This window comes from Sebastes umbrosus, chromosome 11, assembly GCF_015220745.1.
Source record: "Sebastes umbrosus isolate fSebUmb1 chromosome 11, fSebUmb1.pri, whole genome shotgun sequence".
In the NCBI taxonomy this organism is placed as follows: domain Eukaryota; kingdom Metazoa; phylum Chordata; class Actinopteri; order Perciformes; family Sebastidae; genus Sebastes; species Sebastes umbrosus.
The window spans coordinates 30,847,678-30,860,805 of NC_051279.1; the positions used below are offsets into that span (position 1 = coordinate 30,847,678).

Below are 13,128 nucleotides of genomic sequence, written 5' to 3' on the forward strand. Positions count from 1 at the left end.
CGACTCCTACGCAAACCAGCATGGAAATAGAACAGGGCGATATCGTCTTTACTTTCCTCATCATTTTTACGAGGCGTGCCGTCATAAAAACTCCTCAACAAGACATCGTTTTTAAGATTCCAACACAGTCTAGCTGGCTTTGCACAGTATGTCTCTCTCCCTGTGTCTGTTTGCCAACATCACTCTTATTAATCACTTTTAATGCCACAACTTGCATTGATATTAATCAAAGCACCTTGCAAATTAATCATGTAACAATCAAGTAGCTAAAATATAATAAAAATGACCAGTGAAGTCTTGACGTGTAGCTGACTAGTTGTTGTTTTTTTTACCCATAATTTATTTTGCTCTGGCCTGTCGTCAGCTCGGCCGGTCAGGGCATCTGTTGAATATTCAGCGGCTACCCCAACAGTTGGATGTCAAGGGCATATCTGCACTTTGAATGTATTCGTCACGCTGCAGGCATCAACTTTCTCTGTGGCTGGCCGAAACTATACCAGCTGGAGTGTGTCACTGCGGCACAAACAGGGCGGACATCTTCTTTATTATGAGATTATGTCCCGTAGCGACCGGCTGCTTCCTTTTCAGATGTGATTAAATTAAGGCTTTATAGAACAATAACTTGCACAGCCTTAGCATCTTTGAAATAATAAGGATGATTTCATTTTAGGGCACTCACGAAGCTTCTACAGCGACTGTGGTGATATTATTTTTGACAGAAACAATGTGGTGGTTTTTGATTAATGTTGATGAAATAATAGTCAAGTCAATTTTATTCATACAGACCAATATCACATATCACAAATTTGCCCTCAAGGAGCTTTACAATCTGTACAGCATACGACTTCCTCTGCCCCAAGACCCTCGCTTCAGATAAGGAAAAACTCCCCAAAAGAAACCCCTTTAAAGCTGCAGTACGCAACTTTGAGCAAATATGATAAAAAGTTATTTTGATAAAACGGTCACTATATCCTGAGAGTAGTGCAGACAGAAACATCTGGTAGTGTACTGTTTAGTTGTAGAATGAGAAAGTTTGCTCCGGTCAGTCGGTGGTGCTTGGTTTTGCCTGGAATGTTTTCAACATGGCGGCCGGGTCACCACCTCATTCTGGATAAAATGTATAAACATTAGGGCTGTCAAAGCTAAAGCCATAATAACGCCATAATAATGCGTTAACGCAAATTTGAATTAACGCCACTAATTTCTTTAACGCAGTAACGCAATCGATCTTTCAAAGGTTGTATCGGGCTCAGTTTTAAAGCTAGCGTGAAGATATTGGCATCATGAAATTAGAAAACCTGAAGAAACCATTACGACCAACCATGTCATACTAGCTTGTCGCGAAAGAGGCTTCGCTCCAAACTTAAGCTAAATTTTAGCGAAGAAAAACTGGCATGGCCATTTTCAAAGAGGTCCCTTGACCTCTGACCTCCAGATATGTGAATGTACAGACGTAGGCAAAGTTGTTGGTAACGTTCCGTTAAAGAGAGAAAAACCCACAATGGTCACTGAAATAACTTGAAACTGACAAAAGTAATAATAAATAAAAATTTACTGAAAATTAACTAATGAAAATCAGACATTGTTTTTGAATTGTGGTTCAACAGAATCATTTTAAAAAACAAACTGATGAAACTGGCCTAGACAAAAATGATGGTAGCCCTAGAAAAGATGTAAAATAATTTGACCATAGGGACATATTAAACTAAGGTGTGTCCTGTAATTAGCATCACAGGTGTCTTCAAACTTGTAATCAGTCAGTCTGCCTATTTAAAGGGTGAAAAGTAGTCACTGTGCTGTTTGGTATCATGGTGTGTACCACACTGAACATGGACCACAGAAAGCTAAGGAGAGAGTTGTCTCAGGAGATTAGAAAGAACATTATAGACCTTCATGTTAAAGGTAAAGGCTATAAGACCATCTCCAAGCAGCTTGATGTTCCTGTGACTACAGCTGCACATATTATTCAGAAGTTTAAGGTCCATGGGACTGTAGCCAACCTCCCTGGACGTGGCCGCAAGAGGAAAATTGATGACATATTGAAGAGACGGATAATACGAATGTTAACCAAAGAGCCCAGAACAACTTCCAAAGAGATTAGAGGTGAACTCCAAGGTCAATTTACATCAGTGTCAGATCGCACCATCCGTCACTGTTTGAGCCAAAGTGGACTTAATGGAAGACAACCGAGGAGGACACCAAATCATAAAAAAGCGAGACTGGAATTTTCCAAAATGCATATTGACAAGCCACAAAGCTTCTGGGAGAATGTCCTTTGGACAGATGAGACAAAACTGGAGCTTTTTGGCAAGTCACATCAGCTCTATGTTCACAGACGAAGAGATGAAGCATCCAAAGAAAAGAACACTGTACCTAATGTGAAACATGGAGGAGGCTCGGTTATGTTATGGGGCTGCTTTGTTGCATCTGGCACAGGGTGTCTTGAATCTGTGCAGGGTACAATGAAATCTGATGACTATCAAGGCATTCTGGAGCGAAATGTGCTGCCCAGTGTCAGAAAGCTTGGTCTCAGTTGCAGGTCATGGGTCCTCAAACAGGATAATGACCCAAAACACAGCTAAAAACACCCAAGAATGGCTAAGAACAAAACATTGGACTATTCTGAAGTGGCCTTCTATGAGCCCGGATCTAAATCCTATTGAACATCTGTGGAAGGAGCTGAAACATGCAGTCTGGAGAAGGCACCCTTCAAACCTGAGACAGCTGGAGCAGTTTGCTCACGAGGAGTGGGCCAACATACCTGTCGACAGGTGCAGAAGTCTCATTGAGAGTTACAGAAATCACTTGATTGCAGTGATTGCCTCAAAAGGTTGTGCAACAAAATATTAAGTTAATGTTACCATCATTTTTGTCTAGGCCAGTTTCATTAGTTTGTTTTTTTAATTGATTCTGCTGAACCATAATTCAAAAACAATATCTGATTTTCATTAGTTCATTTTCAGTGAATTTTTATTTATTATTACTTTTGTCAGTTTCAAGTTATTTCAGTGACCATTGTGGGTTTTTCTCTCTTTAACAGAACGTTACCAACAACTTTGCCTACGTCTGTAAATGGGTTCTATGGGTACCCACGAGTCTCCTCTTTACAGACATGCCCACTTTATGATAATCACATGCAGTTTTGGGGCAAGTCATAGTCAAGTCAGTACACTGACACACTGACAGCTGTTGTTGCCTGTTGGGCTACGGTTTGCCATGTTATGATATGAGCATTTTTTTATGCTAAATGCAGTACCTGTGCAGACATACATTTGCATAAAGCAGCATATTTGTCCACTCCCATGTTAATAAGGGGTATTAAATACTTGACAAATCTACCTTTAAGGTACATTTTGAACAGATAGAAAATGTGTGATTAATTTGCGATTAATCACAATTAAATATTTTAATCGATTGTCAGTCCTAATCAAAATCTTGCTGTTTACCATTGAAATCTATCAGACACACATATATGGTTGATTACGCCTTTTAAATTGGTGTAAAACTTCTCTCACATGAAATTGTGGCAATACATGTTTGAATAAGTTTTATTTATCAGCCACACAGGATCATGAAAGATACTCCGTTGCACACCTGCTTAAATGTGATCAAAGCATTGATCATAGCGCCTGATTAGCATCTGCCTGTAGTGGCGTAGCTATTTGTGCATACCGAACTGTTGTCATTGTAACTGACTTTTTATATAGATTTATGACGATATATTTCAGTCTTGAGTATTTTACAGAGTTACACACAGGAGAATTGGATCTGTAACATTGGTCTGGACAGTAAGAGGAGTGTTTCTGTGCTTCGTTGGTCTTCTACAATCTGCTTGCCATCCATCAGTCTAATTCAGTTGTATTGTTACCAGAGAGCTGTATGCTGCTGCTGCTGCTGCTGCTGCTGTGCTTGGCAAGCAGCAAGGCTGTGAGCGTGTGCCTGCTGCTCCAGTCTGTGTGTCTTTAAGAGGAGGGGCCTGACATTTATATTAGTATTTCTGAGCTAGGCTATGGGAGGGTATAGGGGGGTGGGGGGGGGAGGGGTTGGAGGGGGGGACGTCGGGCTGTGGAATGAAGTTGAGAGCTGTGGAGGGTTCACACACAGCTGAGAGAGAGCAGACAGAGGACAGCACAGGCTGCCTCTCTCACACACATCCAAACGCTCAGAGAGACAAGAGAGCTGACCCAGAAGGAAGAGGAAGAAGCAGAGAGGAGGAGGAGGAGAAGAAGAGGAAGAGGGTGAGAGCGGCAGCATGGCCATGTACGAACCCGCCTACCTGCCTCCGAACGCAGACGAGCAGGACTTCATCCAGGCTTATGAAAACGTCAGAGAGAAGTATAAAGGTGAGAGCGTGCACTCCCATTACAGCGGTGACAGCTACTACACGTGATGATGGACGAGGTGTCTTTGCATGTTTGTAAGGGAGGACGGCTTTATTCATCTGTCTATTTATGATGTTATTGACTCTGCACAGGTGCACACGCGTGACTGTTTGCATATGCACCTTGGCGTGCCTTTGATCACGCCGGCTGCGGCAGCCGTGCACGCTGCATCTCTTGACTGCTGAGTGTTTTATTGATTGCCGCACATGTTCGCTGTCACTCTTTCACACTGCCTCTCTTGGTGTGTGTGCTGCTGCTGTGAGAGTCCGCCGGATTTACAGGAGCGCTTCACTTTGATATGTGACCGTAGCAACAAACCCGCTCCGCTGACCTCTGACCTCTGACCTCGGTGAGCCCTCAGAGAGGGGTTTAGTTGAAGTCCGAGCGCTGTGCCTGATTGTTATCCTGATAAGTCCAGTCACAACAGAGGACGTTAACAGGTGCTGCTGGGCAAACAGTGAAATTCATTAACACAGCGCAGGGAGCTCGTGCTTTCCTTCTCAAATATTCATCTGAATGAAACCCCCTTCATCCCTTTATCTGCTTGTCTGCAGCTAGGCATGCCTGCGCTGGATTATCTTACATACTTTACTTTTTTTGGTAATGTTCATGCGGTGCAGAAAAGAATGAGAGAGAGAGAGATGGCGATGTGAAAGATGAAGTGGAATCAGTTCCGACAGGTGAAAGTGAATCCCCATCCGTAGCAGAGCCAATCTACCCCAACACATCTCTGTACCCACTTTTCACTTTTCTCTTTGCCAGCAGCATCCTCCAGGAGCTTTCACTTCAAAGTTTAGTTTAGTTTTTATCTCACGTGTTAATATTCTCTCACCTTGCCTTCCGCTAGATGTTTTCCCTCCTGCTTGTTTCATCTGTTCCGTTCCAACAGATCATCAGGAAGAGGGAGAGCTCCTCTATAAATATTGCCCCAGTTTTCTTTTTTCCCTCCCTCTCTTTGGTTGAGAATCTGCCGACTGGGCTTGTGCTGAATCACTCTCGCTTATTTTCTGTGTATCAGCATGTTTGTCTTTGTCAGTGTGTCTATATGTGTGGACATCTCATATCTTTTTTTTTTTTTTTTTTTAAATCCTGCCCTGCGTTTAACATCTATAAACCATCAGTAGATTGATTTTAGACGTCAGTTTAATCACTGTAAACAAACAGCGCCGTTGCCAAACAGGCGTCTGCATTGTGTGTCATTGGGTTGGATTTTATAGGAAACTCACAGGACAAAGTGTAGATTGCTTTGTGACACAAAATAGGAGGAAGGTGCTGTTATCAAGTGCAAATAAAGCTAAAGGCTTCGGGATTTTGGCAGTCGTATTTGTTGAAAGAGTGAAATGGGAAGCTGACTTCCAACATGTATTCTAGAGTAAGGCAGTTAGCAACTGGGTTCATAGGAAATGTGGTCTTCAATTTGAGAAACTGGCTGCTAATCTTCTTGACCATAGTCTGACAAGTGTATCAATATTTATTGATAAAACATCAGAATGCATTTGCTAGAATTGTGCATACTTCTGTTTGTGAAAGTGTGTGTTTGTAGTGCTGTTTCTGTACCAGGAGGTAATGGGAAGCAGAAGTCGGCTCTGTGGCAGGTGTTTATGTTCCAGACGTTCTTCTGTGTTCCTTCCTCGACAGCGTCGGTGCTCCACCGAGGTCCTGCTCTCCTTATTAAGGCACACTGATGACAGCCAATCGGAGAGCTCACTGTACCTTTGACTTCTCTTTCTCAATTTTTAAAGATACTTTTTCTCATATATATTTTTGTTAAGCGTTTGGCATATGATGCAGAATCCCTTTAAATCACGACACATAACATCAGCTATATGGAACAATGTAGGAAGACTTGTAAACCTGTAAAACTTCTTCTTACTACTGGGACTCTGAGGGCATCATAGTTGCTGCAGTGGGGTTGTATAGGTTGCGTGTGTGGATAGATACCATATGCCTACTGATGTTTCATAATGGAAAGTATTTGACTCGTAAACATTCCCATGGTACCCAGCAGCACAAATGTCTCTGTGTTGCTCAGATACTCATCTACACTGTCCTAAATACCTGTCCTTGTCGCCACATACTGCCCTGGTTTAATCTTGACACCGAGGCAGATGATCAGTCCATTATTTTCCCCACCAAGAAATATATGTCCCACATACTGGCTCAGATACAAAGACTAATATTTGTTTGCAGTGTGAAGACTGGAGCAATCCATTTTATAATGAACACTCTTATGTTGCAGCTAGGGATGTCACGGTAACAGAAATCTAGTAGTCGATACCAATACCAGTGAATTTCCACGATTCTCGATACCAATTCGATACCACGGTACAAAAACAAAAAACAACAATAAATCCCCTGTACTGTAATTCAACACGCACTCTTTTATTAAAAACATTTGAACATCACAAAAAACAGAGGCATGTAGCCTTTAAGTAATAAATAAAAAGAATTGACCCATTTTGTTCATTTTGGCGTATCAGCGACATGTTATCAATCGATAGTCAGACAACGGACACTACATACTGACCGTGAACACATCTGGTCCGTCAGCTCAGAGTAGTAGGAGTAGGAGCAGAGGATTTATTGTTGAAGCGAAAAGCAATCGTACCTATTTGGCAATATTTCACGTTTAATCCCAACGCTATAAGGGAACATAACGTTAATGAGGTAATCGCCGCAAGGTGGATCATAGCCGGTGTGCACGGAGCAGCGGCGCCAGGTAGACCCCCGCAGCGGAGCCCCGCAGCAAAAGCTCTACTGGAGAGGCCAGACACACCGCCATCCGACGGTACAGATCAGAGTCAGTGCTCTGCACATGTTGACCATAATCTTTTCTTGTAAAATGTCTGGTGTAATCGGTAACACCGGTGTTGTCACAAGTTTATTAACCGGTGGGAAAATTTCCCTCACTGTCACATCCCTACCAATGACCATTACAGGCATCGTACGGTACCTTCGGTACTGTAGAAAAACAGTACCGTCACGTTTTTAGAATTTTGGTATCGACTTGGTACCGAAGTATCGGTTCTCGTGACATCCCTAGTTGCAGCCTTCAGATGACTACAGCCTCTCGACAGGCTACAACTACAAGGCGATATTATGTAAAACCTTTACTGGACGTTAGAAAGCTGTCTCATGATATCTTCAACATGCTGCCATGCAAAGAAATCATTTGCCTGTGTAATCACTGATGCCTTCTAGATACAGCACACAACTTCCAGGTGTGGATGTTTGCCTATCAGGATGCTATCAGCCTATTCTAACCTGTAGGGAAAGTGACCGTCCCCTCATTGGCATATTTGGTGTTTCTATATTTCCTTTCAATCCATTGCTGAACCCAAGCAAAGAGGATGTTACTACTTGTCCACCATTCCTCTGTGGTGTCACTGTGTTTATACATCTCTTCATATATATTTATCGAAACAATAAACGTTACAAGCATGTTTTGCTGACGGTTTTAGGCACAGTATCGGCGTGACTTTAAGGAAGGCAGTGTTGGTCTGTCGGTGGATGGGTTGGTGAGTTGGTGGGTGGGTTGGTTGGTGGGTGGGTGGGTTGGTCCATCACTTTGCTCTGGAGTGAAATATCTGAACAACTGTTGGATAGATTGCCATGAACTTGATGATCCCTGGACTTTTCCTTTAGCACCACCATGATGCTGAAATCTGTGATTCAGAGTGAAATGTCTCAGCAACCATTGGATGGATTACCATGAAATAAATGTCATTCAATATTCTATTATTATTAATTCATGACCAAAAACTCGCAAAACAATGACATCCCCATCAGCCTCAGCTGTACTTTGTGATTAGTGCTAAATAGCAAACGTTAAGATGACGAACATCAGCCTGTTAGCATTGTCATTGTGAGCATGTTAGCAGGCTGACGTTAGCATTTAGCTCAAAGTGCCGCTCTGCATAAGTACATCCTCACTTAACCTGCTAGCATGGCTTAGCTAGCCTAGCGCACTTTAGATTATTAGGCTACATTAGTATGCATACAATTGGGACATAATACTACTTATACATTATTATAACAATAATACTTCATCATAACATTATTGCACCTTGAACTTTGACCCTCTTGCTCATTTATCCGCTGCGCAGAGGATTGTGGGTCAGTATAGCCAGAAGAGCATGCTGGATTGCATACTGCATAATGCGAGCGGATGTAGTAGGACATCCTGGTATTCTTCCCATACTGAATTTGCCATACTACGCACTGGGACAGTGGGACATACTCACTTTTTTTCTGGCTTACTTAATAGTGGAAAATAAATATCATGTTGGATTTGATATCAAGAATATTTTCCAAATGGGTTAAAATGCATTAATAGTCAATCAGTCAGTCTGCTCTGTCTAATGTTACTTACTGCTGTCTCACTGTCTGCTCTAAATTGTAGCCGGCTGGACGGTAAAAGCCTGGCTGCCTTCCCACCGTCCTCTAATGCAATTTGTGCGAGCAGCTGAAGCCGACTTTGCCGGGCAGCCTGAGCGGGGGGATTGCCCTGTTCATGTCGGGTGGACTGCTGAGGGTGCACAGACACGGCTGGAATCCATATTTCCGCCCCGGTGTGTGTCCTGCAAGGCCCTGTCCTATGCCCCGCGAGGCTTAAAATAACCCCTAAATATAGCCGTGGCCATGTTGGCCGGCCAATTAAACGGTTATTTTTGGCAGGCTTGATTGTCTGCTAAGGGTAATTTAAATTCCAGTTTCTTCTTGGCTGAGGAAAACGTTTGTGAATTAATAAGCTAAGTCCAGCTTTTAGGTGCGTTAAAGAAACTGTAGTGTCTGACAAGAATATAAACCATCTTTATTTTTGCTACCGTGTTAATGGTTTTGGAAGGCGTCTATCATCACCATATAATTTTAGCCCGATACAGACCTACAGCGTAGCTCTCTTTATGAATGACTGCAGTATTTACAGTAGCCAATGTGTCATTGTGTGAGGTGAGAAGTGGCGTGGGAAGCGATTCGTCACACAGATTTGTGAATGAATGAACTCTTTAAAAAGCCCAGAGGCAACTGAGCGTGTATGTATGTATGTATGTGTGTGCTTAAGTAATGTATATTTTAAAACCTACCGTCCGGTGTGTGTCTGTTTAAAGCTGCTGAGTGTGTAAGAGTTGCCTGCAGGTTCCCATCACACATTTGGTGACTGGTCAGACCTTGGCGCTGATGCCAGTGAGGTGGTCTTTTCATTTCCTGTCTTGCTATGAAAAATGATTTATCAATTAGAAAAGTTATGTTTGGCTGCTGAGCAGTGACAGATATCTAAGAATTGAGGATCTTGTATTTCAGAGTCTTACGTACGTTGGCTGCCTGCCGCAGGTTGAGAAGTGTTAATAGAGAGGTCAGAGAGAACAATTGGGGAGCGCCACTGAGAAAAGCACTTACAACTAGAGGTGGATGCACTCAATCATGTTGTTGTGAGAGGCCAAGATATTTTACTTGTTACTCCCAAAAAGAGATGTTGTGGTTCAAATAAATGGATTCTCTTATCTAGTTTTTCTTTCAGTATGATGTCAAACACCCATTGCTCATCCTCTCTCTCTCTCTCTCCTACCACTTTGGCAGAATTCCTTTCATTACATGGCAGAGAGACTGATAATAATAATAACAGCAGGGCATTAACAACTTGGAGGTGAGAGTAATCTCTTACTGTACATCTAAACTGTCTCGTGGATGCATTGCATTTGGGTCTATGCCCTCTGCCTGAGGAGCAGAGAGTAGAGTTATCTCTGCCTACTAATGTGGTGGATTTGCATCTCCACTAACTGTCAGGTAATGTCCAAGCTATAATTTTTCATCCATCTACAAGAAGCTAAACATGACTGAGTCTACAGCCATGCTGGTGGCTCTTTGCAACGAGGCGAGTGTGTGTGAGAGAGACAAACGCAACATTTCTGACGAAATAACGTCACAATTGATAAGATGACAGACATCCTTGTATTCATAATAGTGGATAGACAGCAGTTCCTGTAGCAGGTTTTATGATTTGATCAGTTTGGATGACTCGCGCAGCCTCAGTCTGCCGTCCCAGTGCTCAGCACGAGAGACAGATAGGCCTGTACAGATATGCAGCGACAGCGCACAGGGAGCAAGATGACTGAATATTTATTCATTAAAAAAAACAGAAGGTAACATGGCACTTAAATGCATTTAATTTGGTTTAATTTTGACAGATAGTATTGTATATGTTGTATGCAATTTAAGCAATAAAAATGTAGATTTTTCTAAAAAAGGAAACCAATTAGTTGTTCAGTCTTATTTTATCTTTTGTATAGTCTATTTACTATTGCTCCTTAATAAAGCAAAAGTATTTCTAATCCGATTAATTGATGGAATAATCTGTAGAATACTCCATTACTAAAATAATCGATAGCTGCAGCCCTAATTTAGTCCGACTGAACAACGGATCATCGTTGTAGCTACCGTAACTGAAAAATACAGCTTAAGAACAAAATGTGTCGCACATAACAAAACTTTAAGGACCCTAAATAAATATGACTGTTAGACATTGACTTTATTACTGCCAGTAAAATCAATGAAACTTGTGCAGCTTATTTTCCTTCTCCCACTGCAGTAAGCCTGGAGCCCACTCTGGCCACTACTACTACAAACACAAAGTGCTGAATTCATATTGAGGTCAGCTATACACGGACGCCAGCGCCAGGTGAAACGCTCATGGAAAGTAGGCCGTTGGTACAAAACCTGTGGATTTGGCGTGTGTGTATGTCTTTATACATTTCCAGGACATTTTAGGTGCCCTTTTTAGAGCTGAAGCTGCCAGTTACCCACCGTGCAAACCAAACAGGAGAATCCCTGTAATGGAACTTTTCTGTTAAATATACCAACTGAAATGAAGCGCTACATTGAGCTCGTGCAGGGTGTGTTTCTGGATCACAAAGTGCTTAGCTTTGTCCCCTTTTTTTTTTTTTAGTCATTTTATATTTTTTCATGTGTGTCAGCATCCTGCTGCCTGGGATAGATCAGCGCTGACACATAGCTCAGGTCAAAGGTCACTGTGGGGCAGGGCTTGATAAGCGTCACTATGCTGGGATCCTTTTATGGGAGAGAGAGAGGAGCTCCGGAGGGATGCTCCCCCAATCTGTCTGCCTTCCTGTCAAACATTGAGCAATTTTACAGAAGAGAAGCTGCAGTTCCTTTATGCCTGAACCTCTGGTGTTTTATGACTGTTAGTTTGGAGAGAGAGAGACAGAAAGGAGGTGAATAAAAGGAAGGAATGGAGAACATGTACAAGAGACAGGGAGTGAGGTTGGATGCTGTGATGTACACTAAGGGCATTTTCATATTAGGTACGAGTACAATCCCCCCCCTCTCCACTCTCCCCCTGCTCAGCTTTCACATTAGTAAAGTTGTTCCGTACCCGAGTACACTGACCTCCAAATAAAGTGGTGTAGATAAGCCGGCTAAACTATTGGTTTGTTTTCAACACTTTTGTTTCTTGGAAAAGGAAAAGGAAAAAGGAAGACAGATAAAGCATGACGAATGTAGGTCAAAATTTTGCATCATAGTACACATTTTGGGAGCTTGAGAATTTCAATGTGCTGACAAACTTTCTTTTACTTTCGTGTGCTGTTTTTAGTCCTGCATCTGTACCCAGCTGGGGTTAAATGTGCACACTATCCACCACCTTTTGCTTTCGTTTCTTGCTTCGTACAATGTATTCATAACAATAGAAAATTATGGCTAAAACTACAAAATTAAGTTATAATAAACTTTAATTTTTACTTTGTCCTAACCAGCACTTTCCCGATATCACAAGTTACAGGATTTCTTGGCACAGAAGTTCAAACAGTTTTACAAGAGGCAAGATCTTTATATCGTTTTAACGATAAAACATACAAACTGAAATTCACCCACTCACTTAGATACACCTTCATTTTCAACCTTCACAAGCTAATATGATGCTAATGTATACAGACCTCACACACACGCAGTTAAACCCATTTAAACTCCACCTGTCAGAGTCGTGCTGCTGCCTGAATACAGTATGACATTGCTGAGTCAGACAGATGTGTGTCCGCTGTCTCACTGCGGAACGCTGCGCAGCAGTCCTGTAGACGGTGATGTCCGCTACCGACGCTACTCATGATCCCATTTAATCTGACATCTTGTTTGCTTTGGAACTGCGAAATCACTGCTTAACTAGCAGATTGAGTGGCAGCTGTCAGTTCATTACGCCGTCATGCATCACATCGGAGCACCAAACCTTTCAGTTAGTTTGCAGTGTGCCAGGGTTGGACTCGTGCCTTGAGCCTTACTGCTGCTCTTTTTTAACAGAAACCAGGAGCCCTGTGGAGTCTCTCCCTGATTTTTACAAGGGCTGAAACACATGGCTTTGTGGCTTGAGAGGGAAAAAAAAAAGAGTGTGGAAAACACATTTGTGTGGAAAATACTGAGGTTCTAACACCTGGGTTGTGTATGACACAAAGACTCTCTGTGTCTCCACTGCTTTGTGCTCTGGCGCTTTATTAAGTCCAGTATTAGTCTGAGATCGTAGCTTCAAGGCTCCAATGAGCTAAGAAAAAAGTTAACGGGGAAAAACAAAAACATTCCATTGTACTACAGCGTAATACACACACTCACATACACACACACTCACATGCATACCATTGCGGCATCATACTACTGTAGATGGAAAGGTCCTTTAAAAAGCAGAGGAGTCACCACCTCCAAAGCCTCTGAGAACATTCCCTCCCCCTCATTTCCCAACCCTCCC

At 42.3% G+C, this 13,128-nt stretch overlaps 1 protein-coding gene across 10 annotated transcripts in view; it reads left to right on the top strand.

The window, feature by feature from the left end:
* plecb (plectin b) overlaps positions 1-13,128 on the top strand; it is a 146,846-nt gene that overhangs the window by 14,394 nt on the left and 119,324 nt on the right. For 2 of the 10 annotated variants that reach the window (XM_037784471.1, XM_037784472.1), the window contains exon 1: positions 4,105-4,343. The exons of the other annotated variants lie outside the window; for them this stretch is intronic. In XM_037784471.1, coding sequence (XP_037640399.1) covers positions 4,253-4,343 — 91 coding nt within the window. In that variant the 5' untranslated portion in view covers positions 4,105-4,252. Of the gene's footprint in view, positions 1-4,104; positions 4,344-13,128 lie in introns of those variants that run through there. 10 annotated transcript variants of the gene reach the window in all.